At 55.3% G+C, this 21487-nt stretch overlaps 1 protein-coding gene across 4 annotated transcripts in view; it reads right to left on the bottom strand.

Moving 5' to 3' along the window:
- Positions 1-21487, bottom strand: part of CMIP (c-Maf inducing protein) — a 241060-nt gene that overhangs the window by 32708 nt on the left and 186865 nt on the right. For all 4 annotated transcript variants that reach the window (XM_070612375.1, XM_070612376.1, XM_070612377.1 and 1 more), the window contains 5 exons: positions 16731-16772; positions 10629-10691; positions 8082-8162; positions 1769-1872; positions 162-266 (listed from right to left, as the gene is read on the bottom strand). In XM_070612375.1, the coding sequence (XP_070468476.1) occupies positions 162-266; positions 1769-1872; positions 8082-8162; positions 10629-10691; positions 16731-16772 (395 nt within the window). The remainder of the gene's footprint in view (positions 1-161; positions 267-1768; positions 1873-8081; positions 8163-10628; positions 10692-16730; positions 16773-21487) is intronic.

Genomic DNA, 21487 nt, shown 5'->3' with positions numbered 1-21487 from the left:
CTGGAACCAGGGGGCACACGGGACTCGGCAGCCATGCTGGAGGCAGCGTCGCCAAAGCCACTCCACCTCCCCGGCCTGGTCAGGTGTGTGCTGGCCACCGAGCCTGCTGCCTCGGCCCCTCCCTGTCCCCACCCAGGCCCTCCGTGGCGGCGGTTACTGACCTGTTGATGAACTCTTCGTAGCAGGAGTAGATGGCGGCCAGGCACACGGCCACCAGGTTGGGCAGGACCCGCGGGTGGGGGCAGTGCCCTGTGGGGCCGTGCATGCTGGAAAAGAGCAGAGGGCAGGTGAGACGGCAGCCGCAGGAGCGAGGCCCACGGAGGAGGCCGGGGAGGCCGGGCGCTGGCCTCGCACAGCTGGCAGGGGGGACTTTGGGTCCTGGGTTTGCACACGCAGGCAGCAGGGCGCCACTCCTGGCCGCGGGCTCCAGACCCAGGCTGCCCGGGTTTGACGCAGCTGAGCGGCCTGACAGCTCCTTCAACTCCCTGCTCTCCGTCTCCTTAGATTAAAAATGGGACAACAGCCCCTCCTCAGGGGTTTAGAGTAAAGACCCCACTTTCTAATTTATGGGAAGACAGCACATGGTGGCCAGATGTCCTGGGACAGATGCCTTTATGCCTGGTGGTTCTGGAATAATTATTCACAACAGCTCATTTTACTCCCCAAAGTGGCCTGCTTTGGAGGGAAAATGATTATGGTCACCCTGACCTAGCACAGGGTCTGGGGACACAGCTGCTAAGTCCTCCATAAATGCGAGGTACTGTTATCTGTCATGACTGTCTCTGTGCCTCAGTTTTCCATCTGTAAAATGGGGCTGATACCCCTACCTCCAGGGCTGTTTGGGGCCTGGGGACAGTCCCCGTCACGGGCCTGGAAAACTGCGGTGGTCTCGGGGACGAAGGGAGGCCTGGCCTGAGAACTTGCACAAACTCCCCCGGGTGCTTTCTAGGGGCCCTGCGCCGCCAGGCTCCCCAGGAGGACACGCCGTTCGGGTTTGGAAACACTCTGTGACTCCATGTGAGTGCATCTATGAAACGTGTCGCTTCAGAACTGGCGGGAACAGGCTCTTCTGACTTTCTTAAGAGCTCAGAAGAGCCGTGCCGACAGCCGCTAAGGCTCCCGGCAAGCGTATGCCTTGTTCTTAGTGTCTCCCGCATCAGCTCACCGAGTCCGCGTGTTAACCGGATCGAGTGGGAACTATGGTTCTCATTTTACACATGGGGAAACTGAGGCAGAAAGAGAAAAGGAAAAATCCAAGAAAAAGCAAAACTCCCACAAACGCCAGAAGGGAGTAAGAACCAGAATATTTGGCTTCCTCTGGGCCAGGCTGGGGAGGCGGCTCTTTAAGTCCCTGACGTTGACCCTCCGGGGTCACCAGGGGAGTGTCTCCTACACATCCAGCACCTGCAGCCCGAGGGGGTGGCAATCCTCACGTTGTTCAGGGCTGTCACCCTTTGCTGACTGAGCATCAGGCCCTGTGCTAGGGGCTTCCTCATAGATGATCCTGTTTAATCACACAACCAATTCATCCTCTGTGAAGAGCAGAGGAAACAGGAGCAGAGAGGTAGAGTGACTGGCTCAGAGTCACACAGCAAGTAAGTGTCTCAGACCACACGTGGTCGGGAGGAGCCAGCGGAGACCCTGGTAGAAATGGGACGCTGGGGGCCTCTGACCAGCCTCCTGGCTCCCCGGGGCCCCGTGGAGTGAGCATCTCTGGGGGAGCGGGGCTGGCTCGAGGGCTGGGTCAGGGGCCGGCCGGGAGACGCACCTCTGCACGAACTTCTTCACCACTTCCATGCCCGCGTTGAGCTCGTTCAAGGCGAGGATGTACTCCTGAGTAAAGAGCCGCAGGCGGGGGCACTTCCCAAAGTCCTGCAGGGAGAGCGAGGGAGGGGCTGGGACCCACGGGGCCGGGGCCACGGGGAGGGAGGGGGCCACGCGGAGACACCCTGTCTCGTCTTTCTAGAAAGCGGCTGGCACCCCTTGCTCGTGCTGGTGATGGCCGTGTCCTGGCGGGAGGGCACCCACGCCCGGTGGTCGCTGAGTGGCGGGGCACCACCTCCCCACCCAAGGACGGCGGTTGCACCAACGTGCTCCGAGCACCGGCCAGCAGGCCTTCCCTGGGCATGGCCAGGCCGGGCGCCAGACCCTGGGCCGGACACTGCTCTGTGAGGCCGCCGAGCAAGGCCGCGCTCATGGCAGAGGCAGGGCAGGCGCGGGCTGGGGGCCTGCGGCGGGTGGGGACATCCTGGGGGACAGAGGAGGCAAAGCCAGCAGGACAATGTAGCTCCCCGTGTCCTCAGCCCGGTCGTCCTCAGTGAGGAGCCGCCAGTCCTTCTCCTACCCAGGGCAGGAAGGAGCCCAAGAACGAGACATGGCCTGGGGAGGGAGCGGTTCCCAGATGTAGGCTCCTGCTCCACGGGGACTCCGGCCCTGCACGGGGCCCAGAACCACACTTAGTGACCCTGCCAGGACCTGGGCCTTTCGGCTGTAGAAAAAGCCACCCATAAAAGGCACGGGGGACCAAAAAGGCAGGTGAGACAGACGGCCAAGGTTGAAGAAGGCTAGCTGGACAAATAAGGGTGGGTGTGAGAGGGACATGAATGTGGGAGAAGGCATGTGAGAGAGATGGAGTATGGCGGGAGGTGTGTGAGAGAGAGATGGAGTATGGGAGGAGGTGTGTGAGAGAGATGGAGTGTGGGAGGAGGTGTGTGAGAGAGATGGAGTGTGGGAGGAGGTGTGTGAGAGAGAGATGGAGTGCAGGAGGAGGCGTGTGTGAGAGATGGAGTGTGTGAGGAGGCCTGTGTGTGAGAAATGGAGTGCGGGAGGAGGCGTGTATGAGAGAGGGAGTGTGGGGGAGATGTGCACGTGTGAGAGATGGAGTGTGGGAGGAGGTGTGTGAGAGAGATGGAGTGCGGGAGGAGGCGTGTGAGAGAGAGATGGAGTGTGGGAGGAGGTGTCTGAGAGAGAGATGGAGTGGGAGGAGGTGTCTGAGAGAGAGATGGAGTGCGGGAGGAGGCGTGTGAGAGAGAGATGGAGTGTGGGAGGAGGCGTGTGTGAGAGATGGAGTGTGTGAGGAGGCCTGTGAGTGAGAAATGGAGTGCGGGAGGAGGCGTGTGAGAAAGAGATGGAGTGTGGGAAGAGGTGTGTGAGAGAGAGATGGAGTGCAGGAGGAGGCGTGTGAGAGAGATGGAGTGTGGGAGGAGGCGTGTGAGAGAGAGATGGAGTGTGGGAAGAGGTGTGTGAGAGAGAGATGGAGTGCAGGAGGAGGCGTGTGAGAGAGATGGAGTGTGGGAGGAGGCGTGTGAGAGAGAGATGGAGTGTGGGAAGAGGTGTGTGAGAGAGAGATGGAGTGCAGGAGGAGGCGTGTGAGAGAGATGGAGTGTGGGAGGAGGCGTGTGAGAGAGAGATGGAGTGTGGGAAGAGGTGTGTGAGAGAGAGATGGAGTGCGGGAGGAGGCGTGTGAGAGAGATGGAGTGTGGGAGGAGGCGTGTGAGAGAGAGATGGAGTGTGGGAAGAGGTGTGTGAGAGAGAGATGGAGTGCGGGAGGAGGCGTGTGAGAGAGATGGAGTGCGGGAGGAGGTGTGTGAGAGAGAGATGGAGTGTGGGAGGAGGTGTGTGAGAGAGAGATGGAGTGCGGGAAGAGGCGTGTGAGAGAGAGATGGACTGCGGGAGGAGGTGTGTATGAGAGAGGGAGTGTGGGGGAGATGTGTACGTGTGAGAGATGGAGTGTGGGAGGAGGTGTGTGTGTGACGGAGCGCCGAGGGCGGTGTGTGAGAGTGGTGGAGCACGGGAGGAGGCCTGTGGTGCGTTCAGCCAGGAGAGGGAGGGTGTATCCAGGGTGGTGGCTGGGGCAGAGGGCAGGGCTGGGCAGCCGGGAGCAGGGGGCGGGGGGGGGAGGTGGTGGAGAGAGCAGGTGGAAGGAGGATCCCTCAGCAGGTGATGGGACAGGCTGGCCGCCCCCCCCCCCCCGACCCCGTCCTGAGGAGCCCAGGCTCCCTAAGTGCCCACATGTCCCTGCAACTGAGGCTACCACGGGGCTGGAGCAAGGACACTATAGGAGGGGCATTACTGGAAACTGAGGTGTTCTCAGGTCCCCAAAGGCCCAAGGCAGTGGGGCGGGTGACGGAGCTGAGCTAAGGGTGGAAGGCAGATCTCCCTGGTGGCCAGTGGCTCGGAGAAGTGTCAGGAAGACCAGAGCTGGGGTCGGAGAGAGCTTTGTCGCCAGGAAAGGACCCTTACGCCCTCCGCGCCGGCCACTAGGGCCCCGGAGCGCCGGCCTGTCAGCTTTGGGACCTGCCTTCTCCCCAGGGCCTCTGCCCCCTGAGCTGTGGGCAGGGCAGTCTGTGGTGTGGTCCTGGGCCTCTCCGGAAGAAGACCCCGGAGGGCAGCCCCGTGGCCTCCAAGCCCATTCTGCTGTCCCCCTCCTGCCGCTGCTCAGCGGAACCCATTTAACAAAAGCGACCTGAATCAGGACTCAAATCTACAACAAAAACGGCAGAGACTTTCCCTGCGGATGGTGACCCCGAGGGCCCTCATGAAAGGGCTAGAAGCAGGCCCCCCTCACGCTCGTAAGAGGTCTCTAGAGCTGCCTGGTGCTTCCTCACCTGGAGTCCACGGGGTCAATCAGGACCCTCGAGACAAGGGGGGCTCATCTGCTTACGCCCCACCTACAGGATTACTCCTGTAGACACGGAGGGCAGCAGAGCCATGGAGAAAGCTCAGAAGGAAGACACACACGTGCGTGCACACGCATACACGCCCACACCCACACACATACACAGACATGCATGAAGACAAGAACGAAGCTTGACTGCGCTTTCACATTGAGGAAGACGCCCCAGGGTCCCTGGAAAGCTGTGCGGCCCCTGGCTGCCGCGCTCCTCTCTGGGCTTCCATGTCCCTACCGTGGAATGAGGGTCGGAAGAACCGACGTCTAAGCCCCCTTCCACCTCTAGGGATTTATGATTCTATGAAAACAGCTTCAGCTGAACCCTGCAATTGCTGTCAAGTTTTCTATTTGATTTCTGAATAGTCAAGGAATTTCTCCGGAAACAAACATTATGAGTGGATCTGGTGGCATTTTAACATGTGCATAAAGGGTATTTCACCTCTTTGGAAGAGTCAAATACGCTCCTCTTGGAAAGTAAGATGATGCAGTGGTCCACTAGGGACCACTGCCACATCTTCTTGCCTATTTTGCCACCAGAACATTCCAATGAGTGGCATGTGGGCAAGGGGACCACAGTCATACTTGGGGATACAGTTTAAGGAGCTGTTTGAATCAACTCTCCAGGGGGACACACTAAAGGAGTGCTTCCATCTGTATCTAATTTTCTTTCAGCCTAGCAAGAACACCCCTGGAGACTCTTAACCTAGATCTCTAAGCTTCAGTTTGCTCATCCACGAAATGGGCAAATGATATTTTTGCAAGAGATGCACTCCGAGAATAGGGGAAGCTCTGAGATCTCGGAATACCACCGTGGACTATGATTGCTCCCACTTCCAAACGTTCAAGCGCCTCCTTAATGGGAAACACTGTACGCTGAGGAAAGAGCAGTCACCGTCCCCGCCACACAGCAGGAGCGTGGCCGGTGGCAGCCTAGGTCTGCCGAGCCTCCTGCATCTGGGACAGGCCACGGTCTCTGCCCGGCACACATCCGTTCTGCACGAGGCACTAGCTGCCCTCGGTCCTGTCTAGTTCTCTTGCCACAGTTCACAGACAGTTCGGTCATCAGCCGAGGGCAAAGTGGGATCACGCTGGTTGACAGCATCCTCACACGCTGAGGGTCACTGGGGGGGAGTCCTTTCAAAGTGAGGTGAGGATTCGTGCCGGAGGGTCCCTGATGGCTGCCAGGCCAAAATGAGGCTATAAATTCTGGATTTGCCTTGGAGCTGTTCTGATTTTTACCCAGAAACTTATAACATGGTCAACACTTCAGTCCTATAAAACTAACCAAATATAAGGGAGATGCCGTACAGTGACGCCGTGGGAGCCTGTCTGAATTTTGACTTTTTCCCCTTTGGAGTCAGATGTCCAAAAGACCCCTTTATTAAACAGTCTGTTGACTACCATGGAATCTGCAAAAATGTTTATGGGCCTCAGGAAGCCGGTCAAGTATGCTGGGGGTGTGGCTCGGGCACTGACAGGTGATGGGAAAAGTCCTTTGCAAAAGAAACTCTGGACTCACTTCACGCCATAGTGATTTTAAAGTTAACGGTCAGAGTCCCTTTCCTCCCACTGGCTGAAGCCACACAATGCCCTTGAAACTATTAAGGCCCAAATTAAGGCAGACCCCTGCCCCCGCAATGGGGAGTTTCTTTGTTAGTCCTGGAGAAACAATCAGATGGAGTACCCCTCTCCCCTGTGTTCAGAAAACAAGAAATGCATTTATCACAAATCAAGGAGGATCTCAGAAATAAGCAACAATTCAGTTAGGGTGTATGATTGCTCAGGGTCGAGATGGGTAAACGGAATTCGTATGGTACCAACACGGTTTAATTGGTAGTGGCTGCCTGGAATGCTGTGTTGAGAAGGATCTGAAGCTATCTCTGGGTTCTGCAGGAAGAGTGCTGTAATTGATTAACGATGTCTGCCATGAGTGTGGGCTTGGGGAGAGTTGCACACATGTCATGTGCTTCCATTTCTCATTGGGGAAGGAGGGGTAGGTTATACAATATTCTTTAGGGTCATGGGGTGGAGATAGGAAAGCCACCTCACCAACTAAACTGTTTGCAGGCCCTTCTTTTTCAGAGCTGTTTTACATGCTGAATCTTGACAGGGCAGGGGGCAGTAGTCCTGGGCACCCCACAACTAATTCAGCGGCCCCACCTGAGCGGCAATTACACAGATGCCTCCACGTCACCCAGATGACTTGGCTCTAGGCCTGAGGCTGGTGCAGTAGAGCATGTTGGAACAATGGCCCTCCTTTCAGACTGCCTGCTCCTGAGTGCCGCCCATCAGCACACACAGCTGCTCATAGTTTTCCCTGAGTAACCTATGAAACCTTCTGGGTCTCAGCCTCCTCATTGCAAAAGGTCACGGGGCTGTCATGAGAGTTGAATGACACAATACGCTCGAGTGTCTGGCTCTAAGGCAGCGCTCAATGAACATCTGTGAGTAGATACTAATCATGCTTATTCCTAGCTGTGGCCCCTGGGGCCTGTTAACAGACCTGGCTAAGCCTCAGTTTCCCCACATGTAATACAGGGAAAACGATATTTGCTTCTCTCATTGGATTGATGAGAGAATGCAAAGGGGCACACAGATTAAAAGTGTAATTCCACTGTAAGTGTGCACTAAGTTCTGCCACTGTATTTTCTTTTTTTAACCAAAGCCCGTACTTTATTCAGATTTCCTTAGTTTTTCCCTAATGTCCGTTTTCTGTCCCAGGATCCCACACGACATTTAGTCGTCCTGTCCCCTTAGGCTCCCCTGGGCTGTGAGTCTTTCTCAGACTTTCCCTGGTTTTAACGACCTGGACAGTTTTGAGGCTTGGCCAGGTATGTTGTAGAATGTCCCACAACTGGATTGATCTGATGTTTTTCTCTTGATTAGACTGGGGCTACAGGTTTGGGAGAGTGCCCTTCTCCTCACACCGTATCAACGGCGTACGCCATCCACATGACTCACTGCTGGTGTTGACTAGATCGCCAGGCCAGGCCGTGGCGGTCAGGGTTCTCCACCGCACAGTCCCTCTTTTCCCCTTTCCACACCGCACACTCTAGGGGGACGTCACTATGGGCGGCCCCCCCCTAAGGAGAGAGGAGTTCCCCCTCCTGAAGGGCAGAGTGTCTTCAGACTCATCTGTGACTCTACACACGGGAGCCTTAGCTCTTCTCGCCCAGCCAGAGTATTTTTGTTACTTGTACCTACCGTGAAAAAGATTCTTCCTGTTGCCTTAATAGAAAAAGGACATAGCCAAGGAGACCAGGCTGCATGAGAACCCCAACTCAGAGAGAATCCCGACCCCAAGTCCTGGCTGCGAGGCCAGCCAACCCCATCCCCAAATTTTTGGAAAAGCCGACCAGCTGGCATCTGTCTCCCCCGGCTTTGCGGCCCGGGTGTCAGGGGAACTCACCATGTTATGCTTGAGGATTCTCTGGACCACGGGGGTGAACACTTCAATGACCACCATGGACCGGGGCCGTTCTCTGCAGTGCTGAGGAGAGAGGACACGGTCAGCGCCGAGCCTGCGTGGGTCCAGCCGGGGCCGCTCAGCGACACTGTCTGCGGCTCCGAGCAGGGCTCGGGGCAGGGAGCCCAGCAGTGGGGCCCGGGCTCCCTTGCTGAAAACTGTTGCGTAGCTCTCTTTTCACTGTTTTGGAGCAAGAAAAGTGGCAGGAGATGGGGTCCTTTGTCTGCTTTTTGTCTGGATCTGGAAGTCTGAGACTGTTTCAGACGGTCCAGACAGGCGTCTGTTCGGACACGCTTATTCACAGAGCGAGGTTTTTGCAGCACTAGGATTCTCCTAACAGAGGAGTCTCTTGAACGCCTGGTGCATGAACACCAGGGGTCTAGGGTTTGGACGGCAGAATCTCGAACATTCTGTGACTTTTCGACTCTTGGCTTTGATGAGCCAGCAGCTCTCAGCCGTATCTGATTTCCCCAGCATGGGGGCTTGTTTTTCAAACTGAAGCTGAAGGCCCCCAGGCGGAGCGGACAAGGCCCTGCCACGCTGACACATCTCTAACCTGCCCGGACCTGAGGTGCGGGGTTTCCAGCCCCAGGATGAGGACATCGGATCTGGGATATTAGAAATCAGGGAAATCCAAGACAAGTACACTTTCCTCAGATCCTGGGGTCTCGGCCCTGAAGTCCGGCAGGAGAGCCTGCCCCAACATGTCCAGAGCACCTGCCCAGGGTGGACCCAGTGGGGGTGGCTCTGTTCCCCACAAGTTCCCCTTGTTGGGCAGGCCGCGGCTCTGACGCCCCAGAGGGAAAACTGCCCGAAGGCTCAGGGGCCCGCGTGGCAGAGACCCCTCCCTCCAGAGGACAGGGCGGTCCTCTATATTAGGACCAACGCGGGCGGGGTTCTGTCAGGGAATGCCAAAAAGGATGGTTTCTTCTACATCACTGTTTCTCAAACAGTGCTACCCAGAACCCTCCGGTATGATTGACTTTGAACAACGGTCCATTGTTCTAGAACAAAAGTTTGAAAACTGAGATCTGGGAGAAACCATACAGCTTGAGAAGAGAACAAGGAGGAGATGTGCTGGACTCAACCAGACAAAATGTCGAGAGAGGAGATGACCCTCCGTGACAGGCGAGGGAGCAGCTGGCCATGCTCTCAGGAGCCCGAACACTGGGATGTCTGACCCCACCCTGCCCAGGGGTGTGACGTCCTGGAGCTGAGGGCCGAGAAGGCCATGTTAGTTGTCTCCAGTCTCACAAGCTGTTAGTTCTTCCTCTCGTGTGCCCTATGGGGGCGGGGGCCTTGACACAGCACAGGACCCGATGCCCGTGTGTAGGCTTGCTCTTGCACACACACACACACACGCCGAACTGGACATTCGGGTGCTCCCCGTCTTGCACCCCTTGTGGACCAGAGGGCACACACTGGCGGATGCACACATTAAGAATGGGGGTGGGTTCCAGGCCTGAAATGCACCCTGGGTGCTTCAGGCCAGCAGGCCGGGCCGCCCTCTACTCTCTGGGTCACTGGAAAGTCTCCCTAAAGCTCATGTCCCCTGACAAACAGAGAGAGCACGCTCGCTGGGGTGCGGGTCAGGGAACACAGGGCAGGGGGTGGGGGCAATAAGGGTAGCAATAAGGGTAGCAGAAAGGATCGTGCCTTTAAGGGGCCTGCTCTGTCACGCCACGTGCCTGTCTTGCTGGTGGACACAGCCCACACCCCTCAAAGGACAGTGTGGCTGTGGCAGGAGGCTGGGGCCCCGCATTCTGTGCCCATGGGAGCGAGGGAAGGGATTGAGTTTGGGTGAAATAAGTCAGCAGGAGGCAGACCAGAGGAAGCAGCAAACCCAGGCCCTGCATCTTTCAAGGACGTCAAATCGTTACATAAAAAACCACGCGGTACAGAACCAAACTGAAGCGTGTGCTGGCTCGGCCCTCGGTCACTGAGGTGTGTTCTCGGAATGAGGGATGCCTGGTGCCCCGCCTGCCCCGGGCATGTGCCGTGTAATCCCCCGGCGAGGCTGGCGCTGCATCCCTGGGAGTGGTTGTCCCGCTCGGGGGTTCCTCCACGCTAACCTGGCACGCCCTGCCCGCTACCTCTGTTCAGGGAAAGCCCCACAGCCGTGCCCCCATGGTGGGCCAGCCGGTGCTCAAAGGAGCCCTGGCTAATAATAACCCGGCTCTGACGTCAGGAGCCCAGAAAATCTGCTGCCAACTTCCTAAGAGAGTCACAGAGACATTCCACAGAAAAGCCGGCCTCCTCCCTGGCCCACTGGGCCTCGTGTCCCACCGGGCCTCGTGTCCCACCTGTCTGGAAGAGAGCAGGTGGTAACCCTAAGAACAGGATGCCCGGCTCGCCTCCCACTGTGTCCAGGGCCCTGACCCCAGTCCACGGGGCCCGGGTTTTCCACAAATCGTGCAAAGCCAGCTCTCAGCGCGCACAGGCAGAGGCGGGCGGCCCTGCCAACACTGCCCCACTCCAGCAGCGCCGTACCTTGCAAAAGAATTCACAGAGATCTGGTGGTGGATGGTTGTTTTCCAGCAAAGGAGCGATGGCCTGAAAGAAAAAGGGACAAACATCAGTCAGAGACACTCGGAGGGAATCGTACTGGGGGGTGGTGGGGGGGGTGGCTCCATAAGACTCACGACGGAAAACACCACCTCTCTCTGGCCCCTCTGTCACCCTCTGGGCCATTCGCTAACTCGCAGGCCTCACTTTTCAGGTGTGCACGGCTCTCACCGGGAAGCTAACAGAAAACTCTGGCTGCCCCCTGAAGAACAGACACCACAATAACGTAAGCCACTGCAGGGCTTTCATGACCTGCTGACGTCCATCCGCATTCCCCTCAGACAACAGTCCCCGACCAGGAGGCAGGGTAGCAGAGTGGTTATAGCCCAGTCCGGGGTGAGCCCAGATGGAGCGGTTACTACGGGCGTGACCCCAAGAGCAGGTTCTTCCTCTCTCTTAACCCCCAGCTGCCCACCTGCCCGGGGGAGCAGAGAGAGTCACTGTGAGGGCTGGAGAGGAGAGTATGTGCACAGAGGGTTGTTTCCTCGCCCTGGAGACATCTGGGGCCAGTGGTTCCTGTGTGGGCAGCTGTCCTGGGCATAGGAGGATGTTCAGCGCATCCCCAGCCTTGACCCACTAGATGCCAGCAGCCACCCCCAGCCCAGTTGTGACAACTGCAAATGTGTCCAGACATGCTTCATTTTATATAAGGAGGGCTGACCGCCTAAGGCCCTTGAACCCACTGCTTCCCGAGGCTTCTCAGGCTGGCTGCATAGTAGACACCAATTCCCACCACCACTCCTGTGCAAAGGTCCTGTGGCCTGAAGGAATTTTGATTCTTGGTTTTCCTGCACCTTTCATAATTTCTGTTTTAATGATATTGCTAAATTTCCAATTCAAATTAAGAAATTCGAACAATTAAAAAAATGTGTCCAGACATTGCCAAATGCCCCCTGGGGGACAAAATTGGCCCTGGCTGAGAACTCCTGGCATAAAGTACCTTTCACAGAGCCTAAAAAAAGGCCAGCTCTCAATAAATGTTAGTTATTGGATGGTTAATGCCCACGTGAAGTCCACTCTCCTTCCTGTTTGCCACACTGGCACAAGATTAGGAAACGGGAGACCCAGGACCAGCACCGAGACTGCCAGGCTGTGTGACTTTGGGTGAACAACTCAACCTCTCTGAACATTAATCTTCTGGCCTACAAAATGGGGAAAACTAAGAGTTACTGATTCACAGAGTTGTTGAGACGGTTTGAGGAAAGAAAACTCTAGAAGCTCCAGAGTCTCAGGCTCGGGATAAGCCCATTGCCTGGAGCACAGCAGGTCACTGACAGCATCACAGGGGGACTGTCTTGGGCTGTACTGGGCACAGAGCAAGGGGTGACGGTTTTTCCTAACTCCCCAGGGAGGTTCTGTGGGTCTCCCTCTCACCGACTCCCCCTCAGACCCTGCCTGCCTGGTTTCAGAGGGACTCGTCGATCTGCTCCCCCAACAGCAATGCCCTTGGATCCAGGTAGGGACCTCTCAGTCAGACCTTCCGCTTGTCTCAGGACCCTCAGGAAAAAGAAAGCACAGCTGCATGCCAGTAAGAGGTGACCCTTAGTTGACCAGCTATGTGAGTGAGTACACCTCTGTGAAAAATGAAGTCACCTAAATTAAGGTTTTGCTTCGTGGCACCAACAATCAGGTTGAAAAACAGCTGGAGACGTGGCCCAGGGTCTGGCTTGTCTGGGGCTGTGCTGTCCAACGCAGCAGCACCAGCCACACGCGATGATTCAAATTTTAACTGACATGAAATAAACGATTTAAATGAAATAAACCTAAAAAATGCAGTTCCTTAGTCACAGCAACCACATTTGAAGTGCTCAGTAGTCTCACGTAGCTAGTGGCTCCCGCCCTGGACAGCATGGAGAGAACTCCCATCGCTGTAGAAAGTTCTCCCAGGCGGCGAGGGGATGGGGTGGGTGGGCTCCCAGCTAACGGTGAGGCTGAGGACACCCTCCTCTGTCAACCCCCACAGCCACATGAACCGAGGATCATACTGATGGTGACAACACGCCGAGAGTGACATCGGCCACAGCAGCCACGCTCTGGGGCACCCTGGTGGCGGGCTCTGTGCTAACTGCATCTTGTCACCTCATCTTCACCCTGCACTGGGAGGCGGGTGTGAGTATTGGCCCCTTTTCTCAGAGAGATTAAGTCTGCGGCCCAAGGTCGCAGTGAGAACGTGGCACAACCAGGAGCTGAGCCTCCGCCTGAGACTCGGGAGCCCGGGTTGTTCTCATGCCACTTCCCAGCCCTGGCTCTCCACACCACCCGGAAACAACCTATCTGGTGGCAACAACTACATTTAAAGAGAAACCGGGCAACGAAAGACAACAAAACACCCCAAGTCAGCCCGGCCCATGATTCTGGCTCGGCACACTCATTCCCAGAGGCTGGGCGCCCGGCCCGCTGTGTGGGCATTCTCTGCTGCCCCATGCCGAGCCAGGCCCGCCAGCCAGTAAACACAGGGAGAGGTCAGGGCCCAGCAGGGGCGGCAGGACGGGGCGCCTCCCTATAGGCTGGGAGTCACTGCCTGGCTGGCCCGCTGTGCTCCCCACACCAGCTCTGGGACCAGCTTGGGGGGAGGAGGGACCATACGCAGGGGGCAGTTCCTCTGGGTCAAGGCCCTTCAATCCTGCCAGGCCCCCTCTCTCATGGGAAGGAGCCAAGGAATAAAGGAGTGGGAACAAATTAATCGCCCACAGTGGGCATTAGGCGTGGGCTCTGTGCTTCCATGGCTATTATCTCATCTGATCCCATGACAAATAGGAGGTCAAGCATTAGTTATTTGCATTTGTACAGATGAAGAGACAGAGGGTCAGGGAGGTTACAAGGCTGCCCCGGTCACAGAGTAATGAGAACTTTAAAATGCACAGTTAATTAAAAGAGCTCATATTTTTGTAGAATCTTTCCATGAGCCTGGCCCTCGCTAAGCGTGTTAGGTGCATGAGCTCATCCAACCCTCCCAACAGCCCAGTAAGAGAGGCACTGTTGTCACACCCATCTGATTGATGAGAAGACTGAGGCTTAGAGCATCGAGTTAGCTGGAAACCACCTGAATGGCCATCTAAACAAAAATCTTCTAGAGCCAGCAGAAAGAAGGGGGTAGACCAGTGGTTCTCAAGGAGGGGCGACTTTGTCCCCCGGGGGGTATCGGCATGTCTGGAGATGTGTTTGATTGTCATGACAGGGGAGCGCCAGTGGCATCTAGTGGGTCTAGGCCAGAGATGCTGCTCAACATGTACAGGACAGCACCCCCCACAAAGAATTGCCCATCCCCACATGTCACCAGCGCTGAGCATGAGAAACCCTGGCGTAGGTATGCCCGAGAAGACGTGAAAGATCCCAGACACACCGTTAAGCGAAAAAACAAATGCAGAACAACACATCCAACATCACATCATTAGTGTTAAAAAACAAAAAATAAAAATACAGCTGTATCTGTCCGTGTGGGTGTGTCACCACCTGGAAACCCCTGGGGCTGTCTCCGAAGACGGCGCTGGGATGGGGTGAAATCCGTTCTGGGATTTTTTCTTTTTTCTTTTTTTACAACGAAGATATACTCATGAAATACTTGAAATGAAAAATGAAAGATAATTTTAATAAAATTTAAAGTTCTTCCACAACTCGCCCAAGCTCACGTGTACGGGCTGGGCCCCGGGTCTGTACCAGGCTCTGGACTCGAACCCCCATTCAGCTTGGAGCCCACGTTCTTCACCAGCACGCGGGCCAACAGCTAGGGCCCGGCCTCAGGTCCATGCTTGCCCAGGGACACGCCAGCTGTTTCCAGCCGCCGATTAATTACCTATTGCAGAGACCGCCTGATGGGCAGACTGAATAAAACCAACTCCAGTGACTTTTGAAAGTCCTTAGAAAAATAAGTACATTAAAAAAACACCAAGCCCCACTGGGAGAAGACTCATGGCCAACAGGTCACATCACAGAACGTAACTGTTGGACCAAAAGGAGGCTACGGAAGGTTCATAATAATGACAACAGCACTGGGAATAAAGAGGAGGCTGAGGGTCAGAGCCTGGGATCCAATTCTTCATGTTCTCAGCACCCCCGCAGAGCAGGGAGGCCGGGCCCGGATGATGAAAGGCTCAGCCTGGCCAAAGGAGCCCGACAAATGCAGCCGGGATTTCTCAGACCTAGATTCCTCTCCCAGGCTCGTCCCAAGGCCAAAGCCGCCTGCCTGCCTTCCAGGGCCGAGGGGCACCGTGGGACCCACAGGGGTCACCAGCAGCAAGAGGAAGACGCCGACTCCTTCCCCAGCAGCCATGTGCCCACCTGCTTCTCCACCAGCCGGAGGCTCACCGCTTTCCTGTGCACGTGCTGGGCCCCCTGCCTGGACTGCCTTTGCCTGCAGCCCTCCTAGCCATCCTTTAAGACTGCTTGCTCACCTCCTCCTGGAAGCCCTCCGTCATCTTCCTCCCAACACCCTCCCTGAGGGAGGAGCTTGGTGCCCGCCCTCTGTGCTCCCCTAACACCCTGAGCAAACCTCAACCTCTGACCATGATGTTTCTTGACAATTTGTTGACCTGCCAGGTTCTCCCGGCAACAGTAAATCCCTCGATGGAGGCTCTGTGTCTATGGAATGGAGACTGGTGCCTGGCACATACTTGTACTCACATGTCAACAAACGTCTGTTAAATGACTTTATTAATTAACAGTGTACCAGAGAAAGGTGGTGGTGGGTGATTGGGGGTGCCTGAGTTGAGGTTCCCTCTGTTCTGGCAAGAGAAGGCAAGGGGGTGTCCAGGGTGGAGCACGGGAAAAACCTCTATATTTTTAGCAAACACCCACTGAGCATGTACCGCATGCCAGACACCGCGGCTGCCGCTCTGCAGAAGCTGCTGCCTTTACTGCAATAAAAGGCCCAGGGCTCCCCTCCTGTGGTGCCTATAGGACCCAGCTAGGGCAAGGAGGGTGATTCTCCAGTCTAGGGGGGCCAGGGCCTAGTGGGCCCCTGAAGCCCTCATTCAGCTCAGAGGGACACAGTGTCTGGGATGCTGCCCTTGTTTCAAAGGCTGCAGCTGCAGGACTTCTGGGTGGGTGAATGTTCCAGGTCCTTTCCTGGACACCGGAGGCTCGGCCTCTCACTTCCACCTCAGGTCCTACCTCTCTGCTTCCCACTTCCTTATACTTTATGCTCCAGGAGTGCTGAGGCTTCCAGAACATACCATGTTGCTTTAAATCTCTGTGCAAGTTTCCTCTCTCTGGAATGCCTTTACCATGTTTTGCCGTCTGGCAAACTCCTATTGATCCTTCAAAACCCAGCTCAGGCATCAGTGCCTCCAGGAAGCTCTCTGGCTTCTTTCTCAGGTGAGTTTATCACTCCACTCTCTCCACTACATGCCTCTATTTTTACAGGGATCACATTTGTCTTCCTACAAGAGATGATGACGTCTTAGGGAGCAGGGGCTGTATTTGAATCCGCAGAATCAAATATACAGCAAAGCGGTGGATTCAAAAACACAGCATGGTGCTTGGCACCCAGTAGGTACAACTTCATTTCTTTCTTCTCTCTAGTGAAAGTCATGTTTCATAGCTTAAAATCACCCAGGAAGATATTTCCCCCTAAAGGATGTTTAGATCATAGTCAAGTCCCAAAAAATATCATCTCATCTCAATTTGCATATCAGAGGGAATTAAATCCAGGTTCCATTTGTGGATTAATTAGGAGACATGTCCTGGGGCAAGAAGGAGGACGTTTACCTTTCAGCTAATAGGCTTAATAGCCTCTGAACAAATTACACCGTCTCTGCCACCTCCTGCCTTCAGCTCCCCACGGCAGACCCAGGAAGGAGGAGGCGATTAAGACCCATTTGCTACAACCTCCCAGACTGCTCATTACTTCCCCTGATCGATTGGGGCTCTGAAATGTGCAAAAGCAAGAGGGAGACACATGTGGCTCGACAGAAAAGACAAAGCTGAGCAACGTCGCCGTGCTGGTGGATGACGCTGGCGCCTGCAGAATTAACCGGGCGCGCCAGGGAGGGACCGGGCGCGCCAGGAGAGGGACGGCGAGAGACTTACCACAATGATGTTTTCATGCTCCTGGGTAGTCAAGTTTGTGTTCTAGACGATGGAACGGGGGACGCGGGAGGAAAAGAAAACAAAGCAAAACAAAACAACGTCAAGAAAATGGAACATTTGTATCTCTAAGGTCCACACACTTTCAAAACACTTACAGCCCCTCAGACAGAGGAAAGCTGTCACTTTTTCTTAATTAAACAGATCAGAAGACCCTCAAAGGCAGGGTTGGGAAGGGGGAGAAGTATGGCTTCGGGGCAGGAGAAACTGAGTTCCAAGTCCCTGTCTCGCCATGTGTACATTATGTGACCTTGGGCCAGTCCCTTCCCCTCAGTGAGGCTCAGTCTGGTCCTTGTAAGCAGACATCTTTACACTAAACCTGTGCTTGGCCCTGGTCGGAGCACACGACCTGGAAGCCAGAAGGCAGGTTTGTAATAAACACGCAAAGAAACAGACTTTTGAGTCTTGACTCTGTGCCAGGCAGTCCATCAGGAGTAGCAAACATATTATTTCTGTGGTTCTCAAACTAGATCCCCAGGGAACACTAGTGTTCCATGAGTTGGCCCAAGATGTTTCAGCTAAATTCAAATTCTAGCAATTTAACGTGCAAATATAATATTAAGTTGAATGGATTAAACTTGCTTAATTTTTAGGATTTTCTTCCCTCCCAATCTGGAATTTTCTTATACAACTGGTACCTGTTGCTGCTATCCTGTGAGCATGCAAATGAGGAAAGGGATGAATACGTAATAAACGAGAAATTGTGGGAAAACACAGAAACAGCCACTATTGTCTTTTTTGCTAGTTTCGTGGCGTGTTCTGCTCTGTCTGCTTGTCTTGGTGGACACAGGCTTTCACTGGTGTCAATTCCTATTTCCTAGCAAAGCCACACTGGCTGCTTGGAACGCGCCTCATGATCTGGTCAGTGAACTGGCAAGATCGACTGTTCCTGGGTTCTAGAAAGAGCCCTACAGCGCCCACTGCCTGAACAGGTTTAAGGAGTGTCGGGATCTAACATGTTTACGCCAGCCAAAGCGCGAGAAGAGCGAGTGAGCCGTGAAGTTGCTTTGGCTCAGTAAGCTGGCCGCCTGAAGGATGAAGCCGGCCATGGAACCAGGGTCAGTGCCTGAGGTCCTCGGGGCCCCGGTTTCCATGGCGACAGCCTGACCTAGGTGCTGAGGATCCAGGAACATGTGGAAGGATGTTTTTTGGATTCCAACACCTTCTTCTTATTGTGGATGTTGGTGGAGTCTGAGCAGCCTAATTTACGGCAGGTTATTAGACATCAGTCATCTTTCCGCCCAGGGTAGATGAAAGCCTGGCTCTGGTCTCTCCTTATGACTGACAACAAGCTCATTCTGCCCCAGGCACTGTGTCAGAGCTTTGTAAGACTCACCCCACCCATCTCTCTCCCTTATGATAGGTTCTCCCACTACCCCGTCCACAGACAGACAGCTACCTAAGAGTCAAAGAGGTGCAGTCACTCGCCCGGAGCACAGATGGTGGAGTAGGGACTTGACCCCCATCTGTCCCGATTCCAAAGCGTCTATTTCCAGCCACTGAGCTATACTGCTCGACCTACGCACCGGGCAGTTCCATCTTTCAGGCAGCTCCAAAGGGACCAGCCATCCCTCACCCTGCCCCATGCACCTTTCCAGGAAGAGCCCTTGGCAACCAAATGCCATTTCCTTTGTCCCTGTCACCCCATGGCAGCCCACACCATTTTGCAGGAAAACTTCCCTCCACAAGCCCACTTCTGACCCGGGGTGGAGAGCGCTCACTAAGAGCCACTGCATTGGAGGGGACACTTGACACCCAAGCTGAGTGGCCACTCCACACAATCAACTCAACAAAGGCCCGGGAGGTCGGGGACACTGGCTTTGCTTGGCCGGTGGATGGACGGTTCTTTCTCAGAATGGTTCTGCTACCTGACAGTCCCTCCTCTGCCTCCCTTCCCCTCCCCTGGGATCCTGCCCACCTTCTGGTTGGTGAGGTGATGCCTGCAGTCCCTTAGGAGGAGGCCTCGGGAACAACTTGAGTAAAGAGAGCAGACAGGGGCCGGCCCGGTGGTGCAGCGGTTAAGTGCGCACATTCTGCTTCGGCGGCCTGGGGTTCGCCCATTCGGATCCCAGGTGTGCACATGGGACCACTTGGCACGCCATGCTGTGGCAGGCGTCCCACATACAAAGTAGAGGAAGATGGGCATGGATGTTAGCTCAGGGCCAGTCTTCCTCAGCAAAAAGAGGAGGATTGGCAGCAGTTAGCTCAGGGCTAATCTTCCTCCAAAACAAAAAAAAAAGAGAACAAAGAATCTAGCTCATCTACGCTAAACAAAAAAGGGTAAGGAGGAGAGACGATTTATTTGTTTTTCCACCTATGCCCTCTAGACATCTAGATGAGGGTGCTTCAGGTCAAGATCACAACCATCTCCTGTGACAATAAAAATGTGACCATTTATCAAATGCTCCCGTCTTCAGGCATAGCGCTGGGCAGCACTGTGTCTGTATTGGGTCATCTGATCCTCAGTGCTGTGAAATGGGTGCCAACCTTGGCCCCCACCTCACAGATGGAAACTGGGCCCTGAGAGGTCTCGTAACTCGTCCACGGTCAGTTAGCCCCTGAGGGCAGAGCCAGGTCCTCTGACTCCACACGCCTGCTCTGAACCACCGTCCCACACAGGTGGGTCTCCCCACTCACTGGTTCAGGTTTATGTCACATCTATGCACAAGCGATGAGCTTCACAGTCGGGCAGACCTGGGCGTGCATCCTGGCCCACCACTTATCCGAGCGACCCTGGGCTGCGAGGGAACCTCTCAGAGCCTCGGTTTGCTCTCTGTGCATGGTGACACTTACCCTGTGGGGCCCCCGGGAGAAACGCAAAAGATCGGCTCTAAATGCCTGCCAAAGTGATCGCCACGGAGCACGTGCTCAAAAAACGTCAGCGTCACTCAGAGAGGTGTCAGGCCTTATGGAGGGGACGCTGCCTGGGCTGCAGTCCCAGCTCCGTCCCTTACCAAATGGCAGTGCTTATCAGTAGAATGGGGTGAATATATCGACCCCTTGCCCGGCACACAGTAGGTGCACAACATATATAAGTTGCTTCTGGTTTTTTTTTTCTTTAAATGCCTTTGTCTCTCCAGCCTAGCACTTGGGGGTCAGCTGACTTCGAGATCCTTGATTTAAAGCCCAAGAAGTGATGCAAAGGCCCATGGGAATGTGGTCATATGAAACGTATCTGAGATGGGAAAGAAATCCCGCCAGAGGCGGGCAACAGGGCCCATCTGCCACCTTCACCTTTGTCCTGACGACGAGCCTGACCTGATAGTGGGATGGTGGGGCCGCAGGGGTGGGCCATGTGGTCTTGCGGTAAGAGCTAGGCAGTCCTGAGGGGCATTTCCAGCCCCACTGCTTACCTGGCAGGTCACTCGGTATCTCTGGGCCTCAGTTTCCTCCTCTGTGAAATGGAGACGGCACAGCTCACCTCTCAGGGCGAATGTGATACTAAGTGAGATGCTTTGTGTGTAAGGCACCTGACACAGCACGTGTGCACTCCTCCAGATGAGAAGCCAGCCCCTGGCCTGCTGACCGGGCCCCTTCTCCTGCTCTGGGCAGGGCACATGGCACCCGCCTTGAATTCCAGACCTGACCACGACTCGTCTCAGAGCTTGAGTCTCCACTCCTCTGTGGAACGAGGCTGGCCTCCCCGCCGAGGACACATCCTCTGCTCCTCTGCCTGTGACCCAGTCTGCTGCCCACTTTCTACCTCCCGTCCCCACCTCCTCCCAGGACGAGGGACCCTCTATTCAGCAGACATGGAAGGCCTGCACCGGTCTCCTGGACCGACGGGCAGTGACCAGCCTGCAGAGAGGGCCGGTTCTAGGCAGCAGGGAACGCGTGTGGGACGCGGCAGGGTGTGTAGGAGCTCCCCAGGGAGCCAGGGGTGGGAGAAGAGCAGGGGCCACTCCCAGGGGAGGAGGACAGAAGCATCACTCTGGTGGCCATGCATAGTTTAAATCAGGAGTCATCAACTCCAGTGTCCCAGGAGGCCAGGCAGGCAAATAAACGAGAGAGAGAGAAGTATTAACATTTCTAAAGAGCTTAGAATAGCGCCTGGAGCAGACTAAAGAGAAGGATGTGTCCTGCTACCGAACAGAACAGTGAGACTGGCTCGCTGATTCAGTCTCATTGTTCCTGTCTGCCTCTCCTGCCTGAACGGGAGCTCCAGGAGGGCAGGCTGTCTTCATTCAAATGTCCAGAACAGTGCCTGGCACACAGCACACGCTCAAAGCGTGGGGCCGCCTGGCAGAGCAGATGGCGTAGATAGGCGGCGCCGGGCAGCGCCAGCTGCAAACTGCTGCTGGGTTTTCTGAGTGTTTTTTAAAAGAGAAGCTGGAAATTCCCATTTTGTTGTGAAATCTCCTGATTTTTAAAATCCCCTGTGAGATAAAGTACAGCTGTAGGCTGTGGGGGGTGATTAGGGCAGAAAGCCATTATCTGCTTGGACCTCTGAAGCTGATGCAGGCCAGTGCTGGGGGAAGACGGAGGTGGGCTGGGACTACCAGCCCCAATGCCACGGGGGCAGCAAGGACGTGCTCCTGCTCGGGAATGAACCAGAGAACTGTGTAATCAGCTGCCATCATAGCACCACCAGCCCAGCCTCAGGGCCAAGACCAATAAGCCCCCTTCTCCAGTTCGGTTGTGGGGTGTGGCAGGGCCTTCATTCCTGGACGGCTCAGCCGGAAACACTGGGGGCAAACCTC

This window comes from Equus przewalskii, chromosome 3, assembly GCF_037783145.1.
Source record: "Equus przewalskii isolate Varuska chromosome 3, EquPr2, whole genome shotgun sequence".
NCBI lineage: Eukaryota > Metazoa > Chordata > Mammalia > Perissodactyla > Equidae > Equus > Equus przewalskii.
The sequence above is the reverse complement of the archived record's forward strand: the minus strand, read 5'-3'. Positions and strand labels throughout refer to the sequence as shown.